At 50.0% G+C, this 25,259-nt stretch overlaps 1 protein-coding gene across 1 annotated transcript in view; it reads right to left on the bottom strand.

Annotated features, from left to right (window-relative positions):
* Nucleotides 1–25,259, bottom strand: part of PDS5A (PDS5 cohesin associated factor A) — a 1,342,323-nt gene that overhangs the window by 558,377 nt on the left and 758,687 nt on the right. Inside the window, exon 20 of the mRNA XM_078678314.1 lies at nucleotides 19,754–19,877. Coding sequence (XP_078534440.1) covers nucleotides 19,754–19,877 — 124 coding nt within the window. The remainder of the gene's footprint in view (nucleotides 1–19,753; nucleotides 19,878–25,259) is intronic.

Raw genomic sequence — 25,259 nt, 5'->3', positions numbered from 1 at the left:
CTGGTCACTGGCAAGTGACCCATACTCTGTCCCTTCTGCTTTCAGGTTCTACAGATCTTCGATCCACCCTTGGATCCACTCGGACACTTTTCCTCTGGTCGCCTGCAGCACTTCTTTGCAGCTCTCCATTGAAAACAACGACGAAACCTGACATGAAAAGACACCTATGCACCCGGCTTCCCTGGGTGAGGTAACAAGAGTACTCCGGTGCTCCCGTGGGTCTTGACTCTCAAAGTGTCCTAGTTTAAAAGGGTTCCATCGTAGTCCATCCAGAAGTGTCCTTAAATTGTATATTTATAACTTCTACGTTTCCCTTAGAAAGTCAATGGTAACCCGCGTCTGTGTTTAGACACTGCACGCGTCTCCCGTGGGCCTCCTACTTCCTAACCTTTGGTTGTTTAGAGTAGCCCCAGAGATTCCACAGGCCCCAGGCCTGCTTTCTAATTCGCTCGTGGTTCTTATACCACTATTTTAGTACATGGTTTGTGAGGCCCCTAGGGCATAACGTATACTGTGTAACTTATTGTATATTAACTCAGTGACTTGTATTGTATTTTTACCTCTGACCTCATAAAGAGTGCAGAGGGGTTGTGTTTAGAATAAATACATATATATTTGATCTATACCTTGTGTGGTGTCCTTTCATTTGGTACACAATGGATTATAATTGGTAAAACAACTTGCTTAATATGCTCTCTGAAGTCATAGCCTGATGACTGCTGGTCCATGCTACCACTAGGATAGCTTTCTATAAGGTTGACTTTACAAACACCATCAATAAGGGTCGATTAGACTGGTGCAAGGTGCCCACTAAAACTAGTGAACATCATATGCCAGGCTAACTTCTCAGTCGAAAGCCGTCAACTGTCGCCGCTCAATCTCCACGCATGGAGGTGGAGGCTGGACAGGTTCTGGTGGAGGACCGCCCCCTGCTGCTGCGACAGAAGATCCTACTGAAGAGGCAGATGGATCAGGGGATCGATGCTCATTCTGAGTAGCTCGGGATACCATACTCTTCAAGCCCAGTCCGGAGCCACAAGAATAACTTGAGCCCGTTCGCTCCTGATCTTCTTCAGCACTCTGGGCAGACGTGGTATAGGCGGAAAAGCATACAACAGACCGCAGCTCCACTCGAGAAGAAAAGCGTCTCCAAGCGAGTGTCGCCTTGGAAATTCCAACGCGCCAAACATATGACATTGTGCGTTCTCTTCGGTGGCGAATAGATCTAACCATGGCTTACCCCACTGCAGAAAGAGACCTTTCGCCACATCCGCGTGCAGATGCCATTCGTGATCCATCAAGCACCGGCGGCTGAGTTCGTCCGCCCTGGCGTTCAGAGAACTTGAACCACCAAGGTAATGCCTTGACGTTCCAGCCATGTCCAGAGGCGTAGAGCCTCCTGGCATAGGGTCCAGGACCCCACCCCGCCCTGTTTGTTACAATACCACATGGCGGTGGTGTTGTCCTTGAACACCTGCACTATACTTCCCCAGACAGAGGGAAGGAATGCCTTCAGTGCAAGTCGGAAAGCCCGCAGCTCTAGAAGGTTGATATGGAGCCGGGACACCGCTGGAGACAAGAGGCCTCTGATCGCCGCCTCTCCCAAGTGGCCTCCCCATCCCAGGAGGGACGCATCCGACACCACTATGTGCTCCGGTTGGGGAAGGGAGAGGGATCTGCCATTGACCCAATCGCGAATCGTGAGCCACAACTGCAGATGTCGTGCAGTGCCCTCCGAGATCTGGACATGATTGGATAGGTTGCCCTGATGCTGTGCCCACTGCAGAGCCCGCATATGCCACCTGGCATGTTGCACTAACAGGATGCAGGAGGCCATCAGGCAGAGGAGCCGGAGGGTCATCCTGACTGAAACCTGGGATAGAGGCTGAAAGATCAGAATCGTAGCCTGAATATCCCAGACTTGCTGCTCGGAAGGCTAAACCCGAAACTGCGTTGAGTCGAGAACGCCTCCGATGAAGGGGAGCTTCTGGGAGGGACTCAGGTGCGACTTCGGCACATTGAATGAGAACCCTAGCAAATGCAGGAGTAGTCTGAAGGTGGTTGATGACTGCCTGGGGCGAGCCTGCCTTCAACAACCAAGCTGGCCGAGGAGAACAACCGCTTCCCAAACTGGTCCTTATCTGGCGGGGCTGTGGGAAAAGCACTCTGCGACGTCGAGGCCTGAATGACCCGGCTCTCAGGCGTAGGCTGAGTGGTCAAGAAAGCGGGGTCACCTTGCGCCAGTCGATGGCGTCTAGCGACGTTTTTATCCACCTGGGCCCCTGTGGCCGGCCTCGACCAGGTGCCCAAGAGGACTTCTGTAAGAGCGTCATTAAAAGGAAACAGCGGCTCCGCTGAGGTAGACGCCAGCTGGAGCACCTCGGTGAAGAGGTTGGTCTTGAGGGCCACTGTGGGAAGGTCAAGATTGAGGGCCTCAGCAGCCCGACTGAGGACCACCATATAGGAGGCACCCTTCTCCATTGTGGGCGGGGGAGGCGAATCCCTGGTCAGAAGATACATCGAGGTTGCCTGCATCCTCCAAGCCATCCACCTAATCGAGCGCGGAGTCACATTGCCGAGCAAGCGGGTCATTGAACCCCTCCCCGTCGTTGTCCGCCTCTGGCGTGGAGGGAGCTGGACACAGAGGTAGAGCCAGGGCCAGAGATGGAAGGGCGCCGGAGGGGCCGGGCAGGCGCCTGTTTCCAATGCGGATCCCAAGCCAGAATAAAATAGTCTGGGAACCGGGGCAGTAGTGGGATAAACGGCACCCAGTGCAGCGCCAGGCCGGAGCCGAGGGTGACGCCGGGGCTGGATCCGAGGCTGGAGCAGAGGGTGTCTTCGGGGCTGGAGCCGAGGGTGGCGTCTGAGCCGGCAACGCCGCACCTCGTGGCGCCGGGGCTGGAGCCAGCGGGTCAGGATCCTGTGTCGCCGGGGCTGGAGCCAATGGCGGAGCCGCCGGGCCAGGAAGATCTGGACACAGGTCCGCGGGGCCAGAAAGGCACACCGGCGGGAGCCCGAGGCCCGTAAAGGTGGTCCAAAGCAGCAAGGAATTCTTGCATCTGTTCGGGAGTTGCCGACGGACCTGGGTATGGCGGGTATGCTGCGGAACTCTCCGGCTCCAGAGGAGCCGCAGGGGGGAGGCCCCTGTCCCTCTCTTCAAACTCCGAGGAACAATGGGGGGACGTTGGAGAGCGAACATGCTTCTTCGACTTCTTTTTATGGCGACGCTTACCGGAATCCGAGGGCGACGACTTGGGAGTCCAAGGAGGGACGTCTCCGGTCCCGCAAGCGGTCCCGGGAGCGGCCCCTAGACTGGGAGCGGCGGCACGATGAATGCTGGACCTCCAGCAGTTTCCGACGCCGCTCCCGTTAGGCCTTGGGGCAATGGCACGGCAGTCCCATGAGTCGTGGTCAGCCTCCAGGCAGGAGAGGCAAACATTGTGGGGGTCGGCTACCGACATGCTTCGACGACCCTGCAGCCCTACGTGCACCAAGAGAAGGTTGGGGAAACAAAAAGTCTCAAAATAGTGGTCAAAAGAGACCAAGGTACGTGCTTAATCAGGATCTGCGCTTACTGGTGCGGAAAAAGAAAAAACTGATGTCAGCGCCTAAGTACTCTCTGTGACGTCATCTCGGCGCTGACGACGCCAGTGACGAACATGGAGCTGCAGGACGCCACCTACGGACGCGCAAGGGTACTGCTAAGCAAAACTTTCCGGATCCAGTCAGACACCTAGAGATATTCTAAGGTAAGGAATCGATCACTAACGTGTCTCTTTCAGATAAGTAGACTCTATATCCAAGTGGTTGATTATATTCCTCAATTTCGTTTACATACAATATAGAAAAGAGGTCTTCAGATCAGCTACAATTAAGAACCTTGTTATGGCTCACCAGCTTATTTTAGAGCCACTTCAATTTCAGGCATGTCTTAGGACAGGAGCTCTATAAAGTCCAAAAAGATTAGATGACCTTAAATGTCATCTTAAACTCCAGTGAGAGCAGTCAATGTGAAAAAAAAGATGACAAATAAAATAATTTCTATGGTACCATCTATGATGCAATAACAATTCTAGTTTTGATGTTGTATGAAAACCTATTTTTATTTACAAAAGTTAATTTATCTACCAACAATTATTAAATATTAAATCCACTACTTTTGAGCACTTCTCTACTCCCACTGTGAAGGCCTCAACAATCTTTTAATTATATTTGGGATGTCACTGAATAGAATAAACATTTATTTAAGCAATGAACGTGTGAATACTGAAGCTGTGTAACAAAGTGACTTATTCATGTAGGTTGCTCTCATGTATTATCCTAAACAATAATGGGCAACAAAGTAGGTTATGAATTTAATTGAATGACTGATCTTCTTGACACAAGCAGATGTTTAGTTTGTGCTCTAAAGTAGCCAAGTAAAGAGTGATGGAGGCACTTTGTTAATTTACAAATGATTTGGGCCAAGCCTCTCTTCCATCACAAGGACCCAGCCTTACATGTAAAAATAAAATAGGAGAGCTACAGAGTTTGTGCACAAAGCCGAATAATTAGCAAGCAAATGGGTGGGAGACAAGATGGCGCTTGTCTGAATGGCCGCACTGGCCGCCCGGATCAGCAAAATAGTAATGTAGGAGACATTCCCTGACTAAGGCATCTAAGCTACCTAAATGAGGGCCTACCGGTTTAGCGCTTTCATCGCGGACCTATTGCAGGCAGTTGAGGGGACTGTGGCAGCTGCCGTGTTCTTTGGCATTCGGGGACCTAGGAGAGCGCTGCGGCTTGCATCGGCTGCAGCCCTGGTCTAGTAGAGAGGAGGGGCCACAGGGCAGGCAGGATCGCGTGGCTCCCAGCGTGCAGCCGCACCAAAAGAAGGATGCCTCCCAAACCAGGTCGCATTGCTTTGATCATGATCACTGAGGCAAACTCAAGCACTAATGCATCTGCTTCCCCTAATGAAAATAGTAATATGCCTCTGCAGCATTCTAATGCAGGGAATCCAGGAGTCAGCGCTAATACCAATACCAAGATACCTGTGAAAGGAAAACAAAGCCTGGATATTTAAAAAAAAAAAGAGATAAATGAAAGGGGAAGGAAGGAAGGAGGAAACTACAGGGGAAAAACGGGAGTCTCAGACAGAACTCCCACTCCAGCTGCAGACACCTCAGATTAAACCCCAGCAGCAGCAGTAGCAGAGTATCATTGAGTTTTCGCATTATTGCAATCCCCGCTTATGACAATAATGAAGTAATAGGAACCCATCACGACTTGAAGGACCAACAAAGGGGGTATCGATGGTGCGGAGAAGAATGAGCTGGGCACTGTCGACCTCTCAAGCAAGGCAGATGCGGTAGGTGAAGTACTAACAGAGTCAGCTAGCGCCTGGGGAGGCTCTGACCCTGAGGGGACATCAGGTGGGGGGGGGGGTGGGTGGGGGGGGGGGGGTTTCGGGGACTGTAAGCTATGATAATCAAAGACTTTGGGCTCTACCTGTACTTGTCCAAATGGCTTTAACCTAGGCGAGTCAGCATCACTATCCTGCTGGTCCCTTACACTTACAAATGCAGGCCTTGGTCGACATGAATACCAGTGCACTAATAGAAGGGGCAACAGGGCAGAAAGGGTTGGAAGACACTCAGGAGCTAGGTTACACATTTTTCTCATTAACTGATGGCTCAGATATTAGCTCCTCTGATTCAGAAGCAGGGGGCAATGTACAGCTCAAGTCTGAGCAGCCAGCAGATGGGACCTGGGACAGTAGTCTGAAGGAAGAGGGTCTCCAAGAAAAACAGAGACCGTCAATAGTGTGAGATGATTGCGGATGAGTTTTTGTTGGGTCTAATGTAAAATCTACCCTGAAATGGGACTATTCCGCAACCCAGAAAGTCTACCACGATCCTCCGGGTAGGAGGAAATAACCACATGTAAGGACACCACAAAATGAAGAACCTTCTCTGAAATTAATTTATCAGTCCATCAAGCAGCTCAAAGAAGAGACTCAACTGGATAAGAAAAAAACCAGACTGGCAAATAAAAAGCTTCAGGGAACTGTGACAAAAATGGCTAAAGCCTGTATAGACATGAACACAAGATTGACGACGGTAGAAGAGCGCACTGCAACACTAGAAGATTACGTGGCCAGAGCCCAAGTCCGGACTGAGTCCCAGACAGCACAACTAACTGAGCTCCAACAGAAGGGGGAAGATTTTGAAAACCGACAAAGGAGGAACAACTTGTGGGTTCTTCTCATAACAGAAGGGGAAGTGGGCAAAGATATTCGAGCCTGCACGTTGAAATTAATGAAGGGATCCTTTCCAGAACTCCAGCACTGGAACTGGGACTTAGAGATACAGCGGGTGCCCCGATTCCCACTGACGCTAAATAAGCAAGGGCAGCTTCGTAATGGAGGAAACCCAAAGCAGAGGGCAATTTTAATGTACTTTGAGAATTATCTGCTCCGGGAAGAAGTGTTCTCAAAAAGCGCGACCCGATGCCAAACGAACGTATGATGACCAGTCTTTCTTTGTAAGGCCAGACGTTAGCCATTTCCCAGTGAAGACGTGGAGATTAAGGCAGCTGATCCAACCATGCCAAACTTTGGGGGTTGAAGACTATTTGAGGAATCCAGCTTGCCTGAAAATCATACATAAAAAACAGCAAGAGAGTTTTTACATCAAAAATCCATGCCAAAAAGCACACTGATAAAATGAAAATGGAGTAGGGGGATCAGTCCTCCTCTCTAGCTAGGTAGCATTGAGCTGATACGCATGTCTCTCATAGGTGGATATAGAGGAGTAGTGATGGGATATCTCTAAAAAATTATAATAGGATGGCGGCGGGGGGCATTGTACAGGCTCCATCACTCAGACCTTCGGTCTGATTGTCTCACAAGGCAGGTGGGTAGGGTGGCACACGGGTAGAGGGCTGTTGGGGGGGCAGGGTTGGGGGAGGGTCACTTTGAGGGGTGGGTTGGGGGCTAAAAAGCACAAAATGCCATTACATTAGGAAACTTAGGAAGATAAAGGGAGAAAGTGTTAGAAGAGGTTGGACAATCGTATTTATTGTGTGAATAGCAACAATAAATATCTGTGGGCTGAATGACCAAGCAAAGTGACGAAAAGATAAAGAAGAGTTACGTATGTTGCATGCTGATACTGTATGTATGTAGGAAACGCATATCGAGGGGACAGGAAAGATCTTTCGAGCAGTTGGGGTATCAATAGGTAGCATGTACTTCGCAAGGAACCAGAACCCGGGGGGGGGGGCTATCTTGGCCAGGAAGGGGGGGGGGCATGCTATTTAAAAAGCGCACAACTGACAGATTTGGTCAATGGGCAATTGCAGAGTGTCAATTTCAGGGGGGTTTAAGTTTACCCTTTGCGCAGTCTATGGCTCCACGGACAATGACCCCGAATTGGCCGAGTTTCTTAACTTTGAGCCTACTGAATAGCCTTTACCAATCATACTATGTGGCGACTTAAATATTAATGGCCTGGGGGGGCTATGGAAGGGGAATCCTAGTAATTATGTCAGCCGGAAAAAAAGTACATCGCGCCCTCATTCTACTGATGAAAAGACAACAGACTTAATGATGTCTGGTCACACTTAAAACCACAGGAGGGGGGGAAGCACATTTTTTTAGCCCCATACAGAGTAGTAGCGCGGTTGGACAATTTTTTGGTCTTGCAACAGTTTCTTACGACTTGCTCCATTAAGAAGTTTCCCCGGTTATGTCTGACCATAATCCCCTAGTTTTAGAAATAGCAAACATAGGGGCAGATGCACCAGAACGCACTTGGACATCTGAAAGGGGTCTACTTCAAGATTCTTAGTATGTTCAACATATGAACAAATGGCTGGAGAAATTTCTAGAGGTCAATAGGGGCAGTGCTAGGTGTGGGACGCTCTCAAGGCCGGGTTCAGAGGGGAAATTCTGAGCTATTGTCTGAATCGGAACAAGGAAACAAGGCAGCGCTTAAGCATGATCAATAGCACAATGATAGACACAGAAGAAAAGCTGGTCAGGGCTATAGCTAATGGCTTAGGTATTGAGGGAATTCTCCAGAAACTTTCCCTCGAAAAAGCGACCGCAGGAGAAACAGCGGCAGCAAGAGCAGCAGATAAATACTTGGCCTGGCGGCAATATGGTCATGAATATAGCAAGCTAGTTGGGCACTTGTTGGCCACCAGGTCAAGACAGAAAATTGCTGGGGGAGAGATCCTGGAGGTTAAAAACCCAAAAGGCGAACAAGTCTCAGGGGTTAGGGATATACACAAGGTATTCTACAGATATTACTATGAAAATGTATATGGAGACGAGGGCCACAGGGAGACAAGGCATATAAGAGTATTTAGAGTAGCTCCGTATGGAGCAATTTTCACAGCAGGACATGGAATCATGGAATCCCTTGAGGATGCATTCACAGGGGAAGAGATACAAAGAGCGCTAAGAGAACTCACCTCCGGCAAGGCTTTGGGCCCGATCAAATTCCATTAGAGTTTTATAAAGCTTTCTTTCCTGTGCTAGGGGTCGACCTAATTCACTTAATGTGCCAGGTACAGAAAGGAGAAGCTCCCCCGTAGTCGTGGGCGGGAGCCAATATAATAATTTTGCCAAAGAAAGTGAAACCCCTTAACGAGACCGGATCTTATACCCATTAGTCATATTTTCTCTAAAATATTGGCCAATCGGCTAAGTGCTATCATAGGGAAGGTGATATCCCCTTGGCAGCAGGGGTGTATTCCTGGGGGAGGAACCACCAAGCATATTCGCAGAGTCATAACCTTATTTGACGGCACTTCAGTTACCCGAGAAATAATGTTAAACATTGTAAAACTAATTAAAAAGAACTTACCCCAGATGCGGCGTCCCGGGGCTCCCTCTTCCTGGTGTCTCGCCGACTTCTTCCAGACAAATGCACATGCGAGGGCGCCCGCGCATTTCTCGCAAGTTTGTGGGTGGGCGTAGATTCCCCCCCCCCACTTCGTGGTGCTTCGCGTAGCCCCACTACGCACACTACGCCCAGGGTTAGACCCTATGGCTTTTATTTTACTTGATGCCGAGAAGGCGTTCAATAGGCCGCTCTTGAGAAGGTAGGGGTCGGAAAGGGGTATATCGAGACCATGCAGGTATTATATAGAGCCCCTGGGCCCTTCGTTTAATGGGTGACATAGTGACCCTATCTTTATCACACGAGGGGACTAGACACGGGTGTCCCTATTCCTCACTTTTATTTGCACTCTATATAGACCCCCTAATTAGGAAAAATGAGGCTTAAATAGGAATCCAGCCTCTCCGGCTACAAGGTTTCGAGACCAAAATACTGGGAGTACGCGGATGATCTTGTGATAACGGCAGCTAACCCACTTGAAGCCTTAAGGGAGATAGAGATTGCGTCCAAAAGCTCCAGGTGGTTTCTGGTTATCTGCTCAATCGGGAGAAAACTCAAATAGTCATCAATAGCAAGATCTGCTTACCAGATCCACAAGTGACCTAATCTGCAGTTTACCTAGGGGTCACCTTAACCTCAGAACTGAGCAAGATAGTGGAAAAGAATTTAACTCCTGTATTGCGGGGGAGAGATGTCCCAGATTTAAAAATGTACTACTGGGCTGCAGCAATCCAATACATTCGGGGATTACTTGCAATGGTTGTGGAGCGGTGGAGAAGTGATACTTCCCCGGATGTATTTGAATTGCTGCTAGAGAGAGGCCCCAAATTGGCTATTGAGATACAGTGAATCTAGTTAGTATACAAAAAAGTTACATTTAAGACCCTGGGGCAGCAGTTTCTGTCTAAACCACTGTAAGGAAGAAGCTAGGGTTAGGCAGGATGAATTTTTACACTCCCCTTTATGGTAACGCACAAGTTACTACTTGTGTAACGATATTTCTGTATGAGACATTAGTAAATGATAGATTCCTTACCTTAGAATATCCCCAGGCATCAGACTGGATACGGAAAGTTGTGCTTAGCAGTACCCCTGCGCATCAGTAGGTGGCGCCCTGTGGCTCCGCGCCCGCGTCTTGAGCGCCGAGATGACGTCACGGAGACTACTTAGGCGCCAACCATGCGCGCGGACGTCAGTTCTGTACACAACTTTATGTGCCACGAACGTAGAGCCATGCAAGATACTGACCACCTAAAAGGGGATAACCTTAACGCTAGAAATCAGTTCGCAGAACGGGGAGGATGGGTGTGGCGGTATGGAATCTATCACTAACTAATCTCGCTTACAGATATATCATTACACAAGTAGTAACTTGTGCATCTGAAAGAGACAAGTTAGTGATAGATTCCTTACCTTAGAATAGATACCCCAGCAATACCAACCCCGGTGGAGGGTCTGCGAACAAAATTACACCAGGAAGTCACGGAGAACAGAACGGCCAAAAAGTTGTCTCTCCGGACTTGACTGCCAAGGCAGTAGTGCTTGGTAGTCGTGTGCAGCGAGGCCCATGTAGCTGCCTGACAATTGTCCTGCAAGGGAACGCCGCGTCCCAAGGCAGTAGTAGCCGCAGTTTCCCTGGTCGAATGGGCACGCAGTCCTACAGGAGGCACCTTTTTGGCCAAGGAGTAATATGCTTTGACGCACAGAACGACCCACTGGGAAATGGTCCGTTTGTGCACAGCCCAACCTTTTTTGGCGCCCACATAGCCAACAAAGAGCTGATCATCCACCGGGAACTGTTGTGCACGCTGCAGATAGAATGCGAACGCACGTTTTGGGTCCAGACGGTGGAGTCTCTCCTCTTCCCTGGAAGGATGCGGAAAAAAGGTGGGCAAAGTGATGGTCTGCCCGATGTGGAAGGGAGTGACAACCATTGGCAAGAAAGAAGGACGGTTCCTTAGAACCACCTTGTCTGGATGAACTGAAAGAAAAGGAGATTTGGAAGAAAGAGCGTGGAGCTCACTCACTCTTCTGGTAGAGGTCACAGCTACCAGGAAAGCGGTCAGCGGTCTTTAAGGTGAGAAGGCGTAAGGGACAGTAATGAAGGGGCTCAAAGAGAGCGCACATTAAGTAAGTCAAGACAAGATTTAAGTCCCACTGAGGCATTATGAAAGGCACAGGAAGAAGCGTGCGCGTAATGCCTTTGAGGAAACGGTTAACAACCGGGGACTTAAAAAGAGAAGGCTGATCAGGAAGACTTAGAAAGGCAGAGATGGCAGAAAGATAACCTTTGATAGTGCCCAGAGCAGAGCCCTGCTGGGCCAAAGACAGAAGAAACAGAAGAAACAGAAGAACCTCAGAAAGAGGGACAGAAAGGGGATCCACAGCCTTTGCTGTACACCATGCCACAAATTTGTTCCATCGGCAGGCGTATACCATTTTAGTGGAGGGACGCCTGGCTGCCAGAATGGCATTACAGACTTCATGAGGAAGGTCGAAAGCCGTCAACTGTCGCTGCTCAATCTCCACGCATGGAGGTGGAGGCTGGACAGGTTCGGGTGGAGGACCGTCCCCTGCTGCTGTGACAGAAGATCCTCCCGAAGAGGCAGACGGATCGGGGGATCGATGCTCATATTGAATAGCTCAGGATTCCATACTCTTCAAGCCCAGTCCGGAACCACAAGAATGACTTGCGCCCGGTCGCGCCTGATCATCTTCAGCACTCAGGGCAGAAGTGGTATGGGCAGAAGTGGTATAGGCGGAAAGGCGTACAACAGACCGCAGCTCCACTCGAGACGAAAAGCATCTCCGAGCGAATGCCGCCTTGGAAATTCCAACACGCAGAACTGATGACACTGAACGTTCTCTTCTATGGTGAATAGATATAACCAGGGTTCTCCCCACTGCAGAAAGAGACCTTGCACCACGTCTGAGTTCAGATGCCATTCATGATCCATCATCCGCCCTACCAGGTGTTGAACCACCAAGGTAATGCCTTGATGTTCAAGCCATGTCCAGAGGTGCAGAGCCTCCTGACATAGGGTCCACAAACCCACCATGCCCGGTTTGTTGCAATACCACATGACGGTGGTGTTGTCCGTGAACACCTGCACTACACTTCCCCGGCCAGAGGGAAGGAATGCCTTCAGTGCAAGTGCCTTGCAAGGGAGTCTGATCGCCGGCAGCTCCAAAAGGTTGATATGGAGCCGGGACTCTGCCAGAGACCAGAGGTCTCTGATCTCCGCCTCTCCCAAGTGGCCTCCCCATCCCAGGAGGGAAGCATCCGTCACTACGGTGTGCTCCGGTTGGGGACGGGAGAGGGATCTGCCACTGACCCAATCGCGATTCGTGAGCCACCACTGCAACCGTCGTGCAGTGTCCTCCGAGATCTGGACATGATCGGACAGGTTGCCCTGATGCTGCATCCACTGGAATTTCAGGTCCCACTGCAGAGCCCGCATATGCCACCTGGCATGTTGCACTAGCAGGATGCAAGAGGCAATCAGGCCCAGGAGCCTGTGGGTCATCCTGACAAACCCGGGATAGAGGCCGAAAGATCGGAATCATAGCCTTAATATACCGGACTTGCTGCTCGGGAAACCGTGTCGAATCCAGAACCGCTCCAATAAAGGGGAGCTTCTGAGAGGGACTCGGGTACGATTCCGGCACGTTGATAGAGAATCCCAGCAAATGCAGGAGGTCGGCCGTAGTCTGAAGGTGGATGACGACTGCCTACAGTCGTCAACAGACAGTTGTTGAGGTAGGGGAAGACTGACCCCTAACCTGCGCAGGTGAACTGCGACCACCGCCATCACTTTCGTGAACAACCAAGTGGCACTGGTAAGGCCGAAGGGGAGCACGGTGAACTGAAATTGCTCCTGGCCTACCATGGGCCGGCAGGACAGGGATGTGAAAATATGTGTCCTGCAAGTCCAACGCTACCATCCAGTCTCCAGGGCAGCCAGAGCCAGCATTTTGAACTTCTTCTGGAGGAAGCGATTGACATCCCGGAGGTCCAAGATGGGGCGCAGGCCCCCCTTGTCCTTCTTGGGGACTAGAAAGTAGAGGGAAAAACCACCACTCCCTACTTCCCGCCCAGGGACGTACTCGTTGGCCCCCTTGACCAAGGGGGTCCGTGACATCCTGTTGGAAAAAGAACCAAATGATCCCCGACTTGCGGTGGCACCGAGGTGGCACGGCCAGGGGAGAAGACTGAAAGGGAAGGGAGTAGCCCCTGCAGACGATCTGCAGCACCCATTTGTCCGACGTAATGTCAGGCCATTGGGGGAGGTGGAAGCGGATCCTGCCACCCACCGGCGTGGGGTGCTCCGCGAAGCTCGGATTAGAAAGGTTTGGAGGCAGAAGGAGAGGGGGTGGAGGTGGACTGACCCGCACGCTGATTCCCAGACCCACCCCTGCGGAAGCCGCGATCACAGACACACTGAGGCTGGTTCCGCACAGGCTTGTTGAAGGAACGTGTCTGGGTGCCTCTCCCCTGGCCACGAAAGGAACGAAAACCAGGAGTGGTCGGGTTCTTTACAGAAAGCCCCAAGGACTTGCCCGTGGCTCGCGAGTCCTGAAAGCGCTCCACTGCACTGTCGGCCTTATCACCAAACAGGCGGGTGCCATCAAAGGGCATGTCCATGAGCGAGCTCTAGACATCGGGCAAGAACCCAGTCAAACGCAACCAGGCGTGGCGTCACGCCACAGTAGTAAAAATCGCCCTGCACAACGAGTCTGAAGTGTCCAAGCCACACCAAATGGCGAACTTAGCCGCATCCTTGCCCTAAGCAATCGCCTGAGAAAGGGCAGCCTGGACCTCCTCAGGACACTGAGGCAACACCTGAGCAACAGTATCCCATAATGCATGGGAGTAGCGGCCCAATAAGCAGGCGGTGTTCACCGACCGCAGCCCCAAGCTGGCCGAAGAGAACAACCGCTTACCAAACTGTTCCAGCCTTTTAGAGTCCTTATCCAGAGGGCCATGGGAAAGGCACTCTGCGACGTCGAGGTCTGGATGACCGGGCTCTCAGGTATGGGATGAGTAGTCAAAAAGGCGGGGTCGCCAGGCAGTGAAGTCTAGCGACATTCTTATCTACAGGGGCCCCCGTGGCCGGACGCGACCAAGTGCCCAAAAGAACTTTGGCAAGGGCGCCATTGAAGGGAAGCAACGGCTCAGACGAAGTAGACGTCTGGAGCACCTCGGTGAGGAGGTTAGTTTTGAGGGTCACTGTTGGGAGGCCGAGGTTAAGGGACTCCGCAGTCCAACGGAGCACCATCGTGTAGTAAGCACCTTCCTCCATCGTAGGCAGGGGAGAAGCAAACCCCGGGTCAGAAGAGGTATCAAGGTCACCTGCATCCTTCAAGTTGTCCACCCAATCCTGTTCAGAGTCAGACTACATGGCAAGAGAGTCCTCGGACCCTTCCCAGTCCTTCTCCGCATCCGGCACAGGAAGGGCTGGTCGCGGCAGCGGAGCCGGAGAACAGATAAATGGCGTCGGAAACGGCAGCGAGAATGGCACCGCTGGGGCCGGACCGGCGCCATCTCCCAGTCCGGGTCCCAAGTAGGAACAAAAGGGTCCTGAACCGGGGCAAGGGTTGAATGAACTGCACCCATTGTGGCGCAGAGGGCGGCGCTGTGGCCGGAGCCGGCAGCCCTGGACCTTGTGGCGCCAGGGCCCGGGCCAAGGGCGTAGGATCCTGTGGCGCCGAAGCTGGATCCGCCGATGGGGCAACAGGTATCTGGACACGGGACTGCGGGGCCCGAAGGCACGCGAGCGGGAGCCCGAGGCCTAAAAAAGTCCTCCATGGCAGCAAGAAACTCTTGCACCTGTTCAGCAGTCGCCGACGGACCCCAGTAAGGCAGGTAGGTCACGGTACTCCCCGGCTCCAGAGGAGCCACGGGGGCAGGACCCCTGTCCCCCTCCCCCGCATCCAAGGAGCGGCAGGGGGGGACGTCGGAGAGCGAACACGCTTCTTCAACTTCTTTTTATGGCGTCGCTTACCGGAATCCGATGGCGAAGACTTGGAGCCTGAAGAGCGGCGACTCCGGTCCCGCGAGCGGACACGGGAACAGCCCCAAGACCCGGAGCGGCGATGTGAAGAATGCCGGAGCTCCAGCAACTTCCGGCACAGTTCTCTCAAGGCCTTCGGGGTCATAACTTGACATTCCCGGGAGTCGTGACCAGTCTCCAAGCAGTAGAGGCAAACATCGTGGGGTTCCGCCACCAACATATTATGGCAGCAAGACCCGCAGGACTTAAATCCAGGCATCCCTATGTGCACCAGGAGAAACAAAGGGTGAAACAAAAAGTCTCAAAAAAGCAGTCAAAAAGTGACTGAGGTACGTGCTCTATCCGATCTGAGCTTGCTGGAGTAGAAAAAGAAAGAACTGACGTCAGCGCGCATGGGTGGCACCTAAGTAGTCTCCGTGACGTCATCTCAGCGCTTACGATGCCAGCGACGGACGCGGAGCTGCAGGACGCCACCTACAGACGCGCAGGGGTACTACTAAGCAAAACTTTACAGATCCAGTCTGATGCCTGGCGATATTCTAAGGTAAGAAATCTATCACTAACCTTTCTCCTTCAGATCATTATTCCCAGAGGTAATCCATGACGGGGTTATGTACCAATGGGATGCGCTAGGAGTGAGGAAGATGGGGGATCTGGTCGATTCAAACTGCGTAATACCAATTGAGAAGGTTCAACTGCTCTTTAATATTGATCGCAAATACTTTTTTTAATACCTTCAGGCTCAAAGATACATTGCAACAAAAAACAAGCTTTGGAAATGCAATAGGTCTCGCATTAGAAAAGTTGGAGCTATTGGTCTTGTAAATGTTATAATTTGTTAACTTATGTTTGTTTTTATAATAGCAAATGTATTAATTTTGTTATTGTAAATGCCAATATTTATAGAATTTGCAAATGTGACAACTATAGCATTATTAAAGCTATATGTTAATTTTGTTATTGTAAATGCCAATATTTATAGAATTTGCAAATGTGACCTATAGCATTATTAAAGCTACATGTTTATTTTTTCACTGACGTACATGTATTGATATGACAAATCCTAATGGCTTTTAAATTTTATAAATAATTAATAACTACATAATATTTTTGTAATGTATAATGGCACTACCTTAAAAAAAAATGTGTGAGAAGATTATGTGTAGCGTATTGTAATTTTTTAAAACATGAAGATTAAAAGTGTAATGATGTTTTTTGTACTGTTGTAATAAAGTTTTAAACATTGATACATTGCATTTTTGCTGAGAACTGGGACTTAGGGAGAACCCTTGACAGCATATTTCACACGTTAAATATTTCACAATGGCACGAAACGCCATATTTATAAAAAGTGTGTCAGCCGTGAGCCGTAGCGAGGTCAGATAAATGTTTGATGGGAAAGGTCTCTGGAAAAATCGCATTTTTAATCAGGATTTAATGATGGCGCAACGGAACACTTTCTTCCAGACGGACCAGTTAACCTCTTTAGAGCCAGCAGGTCTGCATTTAGCACGTCGCCTGGGTCCACAGAAACGGTGAGAAGGCCAGAGGTGGGAAAACGAGAAAGAACACTGGAATAACAGAGAGAAACAAGTCTGATGATGCGAGGCACAAATGAATAGAAAAGGTGCGCGCGCGATGCGTGGGCAGAGAAGAGGCAGGCACTGGAGAGGGAGGGGGTGGGCTGCCTGCAGCTCGAGCGACCATATGGAGAGGGAGGGGGGTGGGCTGCCTACTAATGCGACGTGGCGGGGTATGGTGGGCAGGGGAGGGGAAGGGATTACTTTGAGGTGTGATGCCGAGGGTCCAGTGGGGGCAAGGGGCACAAAGCTCTTGGCATTGCTGTGTGGGGGGCTCAGTTTCCGATCAAACACCTTTATTAAAGCCACTGACTGGAGTTTAGGTTCCTGAAGAGATTCCATAGTCGATGTCCGGTTTTTGGGGATGATGTCATAGGATACTCACCACTCCAGCTGACACAGCTTCAGTTTCTGTCCGCAATCAGTAAAGCATTTCTTGTACCAGCCAATCTTCACCATTAAAAGGAAACACTTCACACAAAATCCATGTCAAATGCTAGACCGCACAGACTATGAATGTGTCAAATGCTGAGAATGGTTTCCAACATGCTAAGATGCTGGGAGCCAGCCGTGAACAGCATATCTTTAAATAGAAGCAATTGCTTTAGCCAAGTAATCAAAGAAAAGTTAGTCAAGCGGAAAAAAGAGAACAGTTCTAACCATGCGAAGACAGTAATGCACGGGTGGCGACTGGGCTTGGGATTTTAAATCTAAGCAGGTGCAGATCATTCTTCTGTTAAAATACGTAAACAACACCTCAGATTATTACCCGTACATCTCCTGGAAAAACAAGTACTTAGTTAAAGCGCGGACAACAGAAGAGGCACGATGTAAGCAGGAACAGAGAAGGAACAGAGAAGGGGTAGAGAAAAGGAGATGAGAGAAAGGGTAGAGAAAGGGAGAGAAGGGAGAACGAAGACATGGAGTGAAAAGGGTGAAGGCAAGAGAAGTTGAGAGGAAGAAATAGGGTGCGAGAAAAGATGGAAAGAAAGAAAGAGAAGTGGAAACGCGAGACACGGCCTGGCGGCCGTGAAAGTGAAAGTACGGCCGCGGGCAGTGAATAAATTAGGGGAGGAGAAATGCCTGAGGCAGAGCGCACACTGGGGGAAGCTTGTGGGAGGGAGGCTGGTGGCTTTGATGTGCATTGTGCACGCGCTTTTTTCACGGGCACAGCATCAAATCGCCACCGATGGTTAAGCTCTGGTTAAGCCCCAATATCTCTCGCAAGCCCATTGACAGGCTCGACCTAAAAAGGGGGGAGGGCTCTTTCTAAAGAACGTATTATGGAGGCAATAAGAGGTCCAGAGGTCTGTACTAGGATCAGTTTGGGTTTCGGCCGGCGCACGGGACTGAATCTGCTCTCTTGACTATGCTGGACAACCTACGAATGAGGGCCGACAACGGGAATGGTGCAGTACTGGTACTTCTCGATATGTCGGCCGCGTTCGACACGGTAAGCCACCCAATCCTATTAGAGAGACTGGAAAAGATGGGGGTCAGGGGTAAAGCCTTGCAATGGGCTTGGCTCCTATCTGACAGATAGAGAACAGACAGTTTCTATGGTACCTTTCACCTCCTGCAAGACGCCGGTCACTCACGGGGTGCCTCAGGGTTCTGCTATTAGCCCTGTTCTTTTTAATGCCTATTTACAGCCGCTGTTCTCCATCATCAAATCGTTCGGGGTTGACCTAGTCAACTACGCGGACGATACGCAGCTGCCATTTTCTTTAGAAGGAGAACAGGCAGTGCCCCTGGAGCACTTCCAAGAGTGTATGCGCCACACCGCGGATTGGCTGCAGAGGAACACTCTGCAGTTCAATAGCGGAAAAACTGAAGTGCTCTACTGATCCCCTGCAAGGCCGACCATCTATTCCCCATTGGAGTTGAGATTCACTCAGGGGCACAGTTATGGAACAAGGTACCACAAATGATTAGACAGAGTGTCTCATTAATTGAATTTAGGAAAGGCCTGAAAACCTGGCTTTTCCCAAAACTCTGATCTATGTTCCATTCTCTCTCCTCGTCAACCAGCTGACCACGTATCTGGATATCTAAAAGCGCCAGGATACCCGTAGGGTGGCAGTAGCGCTATATAAGTATAGATACAATACAATAATACCCAGGTTCAAGGAAGGCTGAGGCAACTGATGGTTGATGACCTAGATAAACATGACGAGAAATGGCAGCAAAAGCTAAGTTTTGAAGGGATCAAGTTTATGGACTCACTTAAGCGGGGCCATTCTGTACTGAGGCCGGATGGCCTGCAGGCACAACATTTTAAAACTATTGTTTTACTATACTATACGCCAGCTAGGATCGCTCAATGAGGTGGCACAGAAGGGATCCTCTGTCCCCAATGCCACAGTGTTGATGCCAATATCATTCATATGTTTTTCACTTGCCCGGTTTTAGAGCCGCTGAAGATAGCTATTGAAGGATTTTTAATACAATCTCTGAGGATTCATATAAGACTCACAACTGATTTGAAGTTTCTGTGGGTGGCATAGGAAGGAGTACCACAGGCACACAGTAAGTTTGTCTTCTTGGCCATGGCAGCAGCAAGAATTTGTATTTCATCACCTCAGGCTCCTCCTCATTACAACAGTGGCTTTCACTGCTTTTAGCTATCTATTATCTTGAGAAGGGTATATATGAGAGGAAAGGATGGAGGGCTAGAAAATTAGGGAATCTTATCCGGGCTCCCATCAATAATTGGAAAGCCGATACTGAAGGGAAGCAAGCCACAATCTCAACAATCTAGGGCCTCAGGGGTACTAAATGCAGCTTAATATTGGTATTTTATGTTATGTAATGAATTCTCTTGTAAAAAAATTGTATTCCCTTTCTTACCCTATTTATGATTGCCAATGTTTCCTTGTGTATTTATTCATGATGTATTTATAGAAATGCACTTTATTGATGGTGGCAAAAATAAAAAAAAAGTAAATGGGGAATAAAAACCTAAAAGCATGGAATCATGGGAATGATCTTAAAATGTAGTGCAAAATCCTTCACTGGTTAACATTATAAAAATGGTAAATGGAGATACCATGACTGCCAGGTCAATGAAATAGAACCACCTCAAAAATTACTTTTTGCAATTTAAAACTATCAGTTGGAGACAAAATATTCTAAACTCATTAAGCACAGGACAAAGAAACCAAAGAGTAAAATCAAAAAGTGAGTACACAACATGAAATACTGAATGAATTCAAATATAAACCTTAAACAGACATTTTCACTACACCACAGTTACTTAGAAACATACCTCAAAGATCTGTGCCAGTTGAACTTCTTTATTCGAGAATATAGAATGAATACAGTGGATGGCTTGTTTGGCTTGATGTGGTGTTCCTCGCTTTGCTTTCTGATGCAAAATCGGAATAAGGGTCCTATAAACAATTACAGCTTCATTGAAAAATCAATTGGATGAAGTATCTTCAAGTGACTTGAGAGACAATAAGTTACACAATATACAAATCTTACACAATCATGTCAAGAATTGCCTGTTACTAAGTAGGCACCATTTTTCACTTCCTCACACATAACAGTTGAATACCACGTCTTCATACTATATCCCACCTAAAACGATGCTTTCCTAGAGTAACTATCTTTCTGGTGGGTCCTCTGCCTTCCTGCACATTCCGCACTTGCTGAATATCCCCTGGATATGGATCCAAAATGTTACACATAGCTACTTGGCACTCGTAGAGGGTGCTGGCTACATCTCAACAGCAGAAGCAGCATCACAGTGACGTAACTGGAGTCATTAAGTGTCCACCCTGCTGCACCAGTCAGTTCTTATTTTTTTCATGCCTTTCAATGAGCAATGAGCATCCCCTCTTTTCTGATGTTTCTTCAGAGGCTTTTCCTCACAGCAAATTCATTGTTGGGAATATGTCCCCTCCTACATCGTCACATTTTAAATCTCGTCACACTTGCAATACTCAAAAGTCTGTAACTGAGTTGCACAAGGACTGCCTCAACAAATTGGACACAAAACATTTTGGAGAAAAACTTTGGCAAGTTGGTTTGCTGTTACTAAGGGCTCCTTTGGCTGACCAACTTCGGCAGGGAGGCAGTCAAGAGGGCGAGCAAGGTCCAACAAAACATTCACATCTCTCCCCCCAGAGAGACAGAGAGACAGAGACAGAGACACACACACACACACACACGCGCACACACACGCGCGCACACACACACGCGAAATGTAGCCTCCAATCCAGTTCCATCATGAGTGACTCCTTGCTATTAACTTTTCTGGAATGGCCCTGATGCCAGGGATACAGAAGATGCTCAATAATTCTGTGCAATCAATGGGGGTCTTCCTAGTGCTACTCCCCGGTCAATGAACCTGGTGAGGGGATTCTGGCTGCAGGGGTCGACATCCCTCTAAGTTAACTCCTGGTCAACAGAAGTTCAGTCACCACTGGGTTACCAGTTGCCTGGCACACCGGATTCAGTGTTTTTCTTCTTTTGACAGTAGCTATCTGTGGGAAGGGGGGTCGGGGAAGTGTGATTGGCCAGTGGAAGATGACGTCCAGGCGCCGGAGTGGTCGGGTGTAGATGCAGTCGGTGGGAACGCCCCCAGCGTCATGGAGGCTGGACACTGAAACTGACGTGCTGGAGGCAGGGCCGGGGAAGCCCACGAAACGTCACAAGGATCCTGCGGACGGGGTGTAAAGGAAGAGACGTTAGCAGGCACACCCCGTCCGATTGCGTCAGGGAGCTCGTCCAGGTCAGGGAGCCCGGCTTCGTGACACTATCCTAGTGGGCAACCAATATACACTTCGATGACTCACCCTGCACCAGCAGACTATGGTGCAACTTTGGTGCGTCAGGTCTTGGTCTATTGGGGTACACAGCCATGGGGAGCTGCGATCTGGTGATCCGTCCATCCATGCATCAATCATCTTGTTGCTGTCCTAAGTGCGACAGGAATGTTCAGACGCAGGATCCGCGCTCACTGGGTCACTGGAATTAAGCTATATCTGGCTGATAAGAACATAATAAGCGTGAGAAAGATCATGGGTTGCTTGTTTTCCAGTTTATTGAGGACCTGGCCTGGCAGCACGGGCTGGACTGTTCCAACTGGAGCAGAGTCACAGCTGCTTTGCATATGGCTGGGTTCAAACTGAGGTGGCATGGTCGGCGAAAAACTTTTGTAAGGATCATGTCTTTCAATGCAGAGACCTTTTTCATTTCAGTTTGAGGACATGTAGGACAAGTTACTACTTGTGTAACGATATATCTGTAAGAGACACTAGATAGTGATAGATTCCTTACCTTAGAATATCCACAGGCGTCAGACTGGATCCGGAAAGTTGTGCTTAGCAGTACCCCAGCGCGTCAGTAGGTGGCGTCCTGCGGCTCCGCGTCTGTCGCTGACGTCGTAAGCGCCGAGATGACGTCACGGGGACTACTTAGGCACCACCAATGCGCGCTCTCAGTTCTGTACACGACTTTCCGCGCAAGGAACGCAGAGCAATGCAAGACACTGACCATTGGTGCATAAGAACTAGGGCCCTGAAAAGCGATGACCTTAACTCTAGTAATCAGAAAGCAGAACGGGGAGGATGGGTGGGGCTGTAAGGAATCCATCACTTGTGCATCTGAAAGAGACATGTTAGTGATAGATTCCTTACCTTAGAATAGATACCCCAGCAATACCAACCCCGGTGGAGGGTCTCAAACAAAATCACACCAGGAAGACACGGAGAACAGAACGGCCAAAGAAGCAGTCTCTCCGGACTAGACTGTCAAGGCAGTACTGCTTTGTAAACGTGTGCAGCGAGGCCCAGGTAGCTGCCTGACAAATGTCCTACAAGGGAATGCCGCGTCCCAAGGCAGTAGTGGCTGCAGTTGCCCTGGTCGAATGGGCACACAGTCCCACAGGAGGCTCCTTCTTGGCCAAGGAGTAACATGCTTTGATGCACAGAACAACCCACCGGGAAATGGTCTGTTTTTTTGGTGCCAACATAGCCAACAAAGAGCTGATCATCCATCCAGAACTGTTGTGTACGCTGCAGATAGAATGCGAGCGCACCTTTTGGGTCCAGACGGTGGAGCCTCTCCTCATCCCTGGAAGAATGCGGAGGCGGAAAGAAGGTGGGCAAAGTGATAGTCTGCCCGATGTAGAAGGGCGTGACAACTTTCTGCAAGAAAGAACGACGGGTCCTTAGAACCACCGTGTCCGGATGAACTTAAAGGAAAGGAGGTTTGGAAGAAAGAGCCTGAAACTCACTGACTCTTCTGGCAGAGGTGATAGCTACCAGGAAAGCAGTCTTAAAGGTGAGAAGACGTGAGGGACAGTTATGAAGGGGCTCAAAGGGAGCGCAAATTAGGTAAATCAAGACAAGATTCAAGACCCACTGAGGCATTATGAAAGGCACGGGAGGGAACGTGTGTGTAATGCATTTGAGGAAACGGTTAACAACCGGGGACTTAAAAAGAGAAGGCTAATCAGGAAGCCTCAGAAAGGCGGAGGTGGCAGAAAGATAACCTGTGATAGTGCCCAGAGCAGAGCCCTGCTTTGCCAAGGACAGAAGAAACAGAAGAACCTCAGAAAGAGAGGCAGAAAGGGGATCCACAGCCTTTGCTGTGCACCATGCCACAAATTTGTTACATCTGTAGGCGTATACCGTTTTAGTGGAGGGATGCCTGGCTGCCAGAATGACATTACAGACTTCAGGAGGAAGGTCGAAAGCAGTACACTGTCGCCGCTCAATCTCCACGCATGGAGGTGGAGGCTGGACAGGTTCGGGTGAAGGACCGTCCCCTGCCACTGCGACAGAAGATCCTCATGAAGAGGCAGACGGATCGGGGGATCGGTGCTCATACTGAGTAACTCGGGAGACCATACTCTTCGAGCCCAGTCCGGAGCCATAAGAATGACTTGGGCCCCGTCGCGCCTGATCTTCTTCAGCACTCTGGGCAGAAGTGGTATACGCAGAAAAGCGTACAACAGAGAGCAGCTCCGCTCGGGACAAAAAGCGTAGCCAAGAGATTTAAGATTTGGAAATTCCAACGCGCAGAACCGATGACATTGCGTGTTCTATTCGGTGGCGAATAGATCTAACCAGGGCTCTACCCACTGCAGAAAGACTGTGAGAAAGTGCCATCTTTCTTGCATGGTCTGCCCCCACTTTTTCCGGAATGGCTGATGTACTTTGATTGAGTTTGTCCTGGGCTCCTGCCAATCAGGTGCCCAGGGTCTGTGTTCCTTCCCTAAAACTGTGATGAAGTTAAACCCCAATTGGCATCTCTGGCCACATGTCAGCCCCTGGTAAATGGCACCCTAGGTACCCAGGGCTTTGTGACCAGAGAAGACCCCTAAGGGCTGCAGCACTTATTGTGCCACCCTTAGGGGCCCTGCACCCTGACACACACATACACACTGCCTTTGCAGACTGAGTGTCCTGGTGCAGAATTAAACAAAGAGTCAACATGACACACATCCCTGTGTGCCATGCCCACAAATCCACTGCCCTGGCATACATCAGTCACCTCCCTAGCTGGATGCCCTATGCCAGTGGTGTGGGCACAGGTGCATGAGCCCTGTGCCCCTACCGTACCCAGGGCCATTCCTGGGCACTGTAAGTGCAGTGATGCCATTCAGAGTATAGGGTGCTGGGTGGTTGTCATTACGAACTCCACAGCTACACTGAAAACTGACAAGTTTGATACCAAACTTCTCAGCACATTAAACCCACACTGATGCCAGTGTGGGATTTTATGTAAAATATACCACAGAGGGCATCTTAGAGATGCCCCCTGAAACCTAACCTACAATCCACGTCTTGTCCGAGAGGCTGCCCAGGCTGCCACACAGCAGACATGTTGCTGGACCCCTGGGTGGAGAGCCCCCCGCCCCCACTCTCCTGGGCCTGCAACAATGCACATCCTGAGTGAGACGCTAAGTCTCCTCCCCCAGGATGGGCAGGGGAAGCTTCGAAGGCATGCCGCCTTTGTGAGCTTCTCCAGGCCACTTGCTGTAGTCAGAAACTGCCCCCACCAGTTCTGAACCCCACTCTGGCGGGAAGACTAGCAGGAAACTCTACGTCAGGATAGGGGGTCAATCAATCAATCAATCAAGACATTTATATCGGGCACTACTCACCCGCAGGGTCTCAAGGTGCTTGGGGGGGGGGGGGGGGTCCGCTACTGCTCGAACAGCCAGGTCTTGAGCTGCTTCCTGAAGGCGAGGTGGTCTTGGGTCAGGCAGAGGTGGGTCGGGGTGTGCCAGCCTGTGCTAACTCCACCCCTCAGGTGCGAGAGGCGAGGTGAAGCACGACTCCAGGCTACCGCCATCTTGAGGATAGGGAACCCTACCCACTCACAGCTAGGCTCCTGCCCCCTCCCACAAGAGAGGAGCAGGGTAGGGCGTGTACCCATCCCAGGACAGGGACATATTGGTCCCTGCCCTCACCCTACCTGTAACGTCCCTAGATTTAGTATTTAGGGGCACCATTAACCTTCCTCCGATCCCGATCTCGAAACAAGAAAGACGACGAAAAAGAAGACCTGCCGTGCAGCTGCTCACAAGAAGACGACACCAACTGACTTGGCCCCAGCCCTAAAGGCCTGTTGATCCTTGAACCTGCTCCTGCTAAATTCCGGCATCTCATGTGGACAGTAACCTCGAGAACCCTGCCTTGACCCTCTTAGAGACTGGGACTCCCAGGAGCAGTGGTTCTGCTCAAACAGCAATACCCCTGGTGCCAGCCAGGAACCGCAAATCTAGCCTACTCTGCACTCACGGAGCCTGGCCAGTG

This window comes from Lissotriton helveticus, chromosome 2_2, assembly GCF_964261635.1.
Source record: "Lissotriton helveticus chromosome 2_2, aLisHel1.1, whole genome shotgun sequence".
NCBI lineage: Eukaryota > Metazoa > Chordata > Amphibia > Caudata > Salamandridae > Lissotriton > Lissotriton helveticus.
This window is presented reverse-complemented; position numbering and strand designations above follow the sequence as displayed.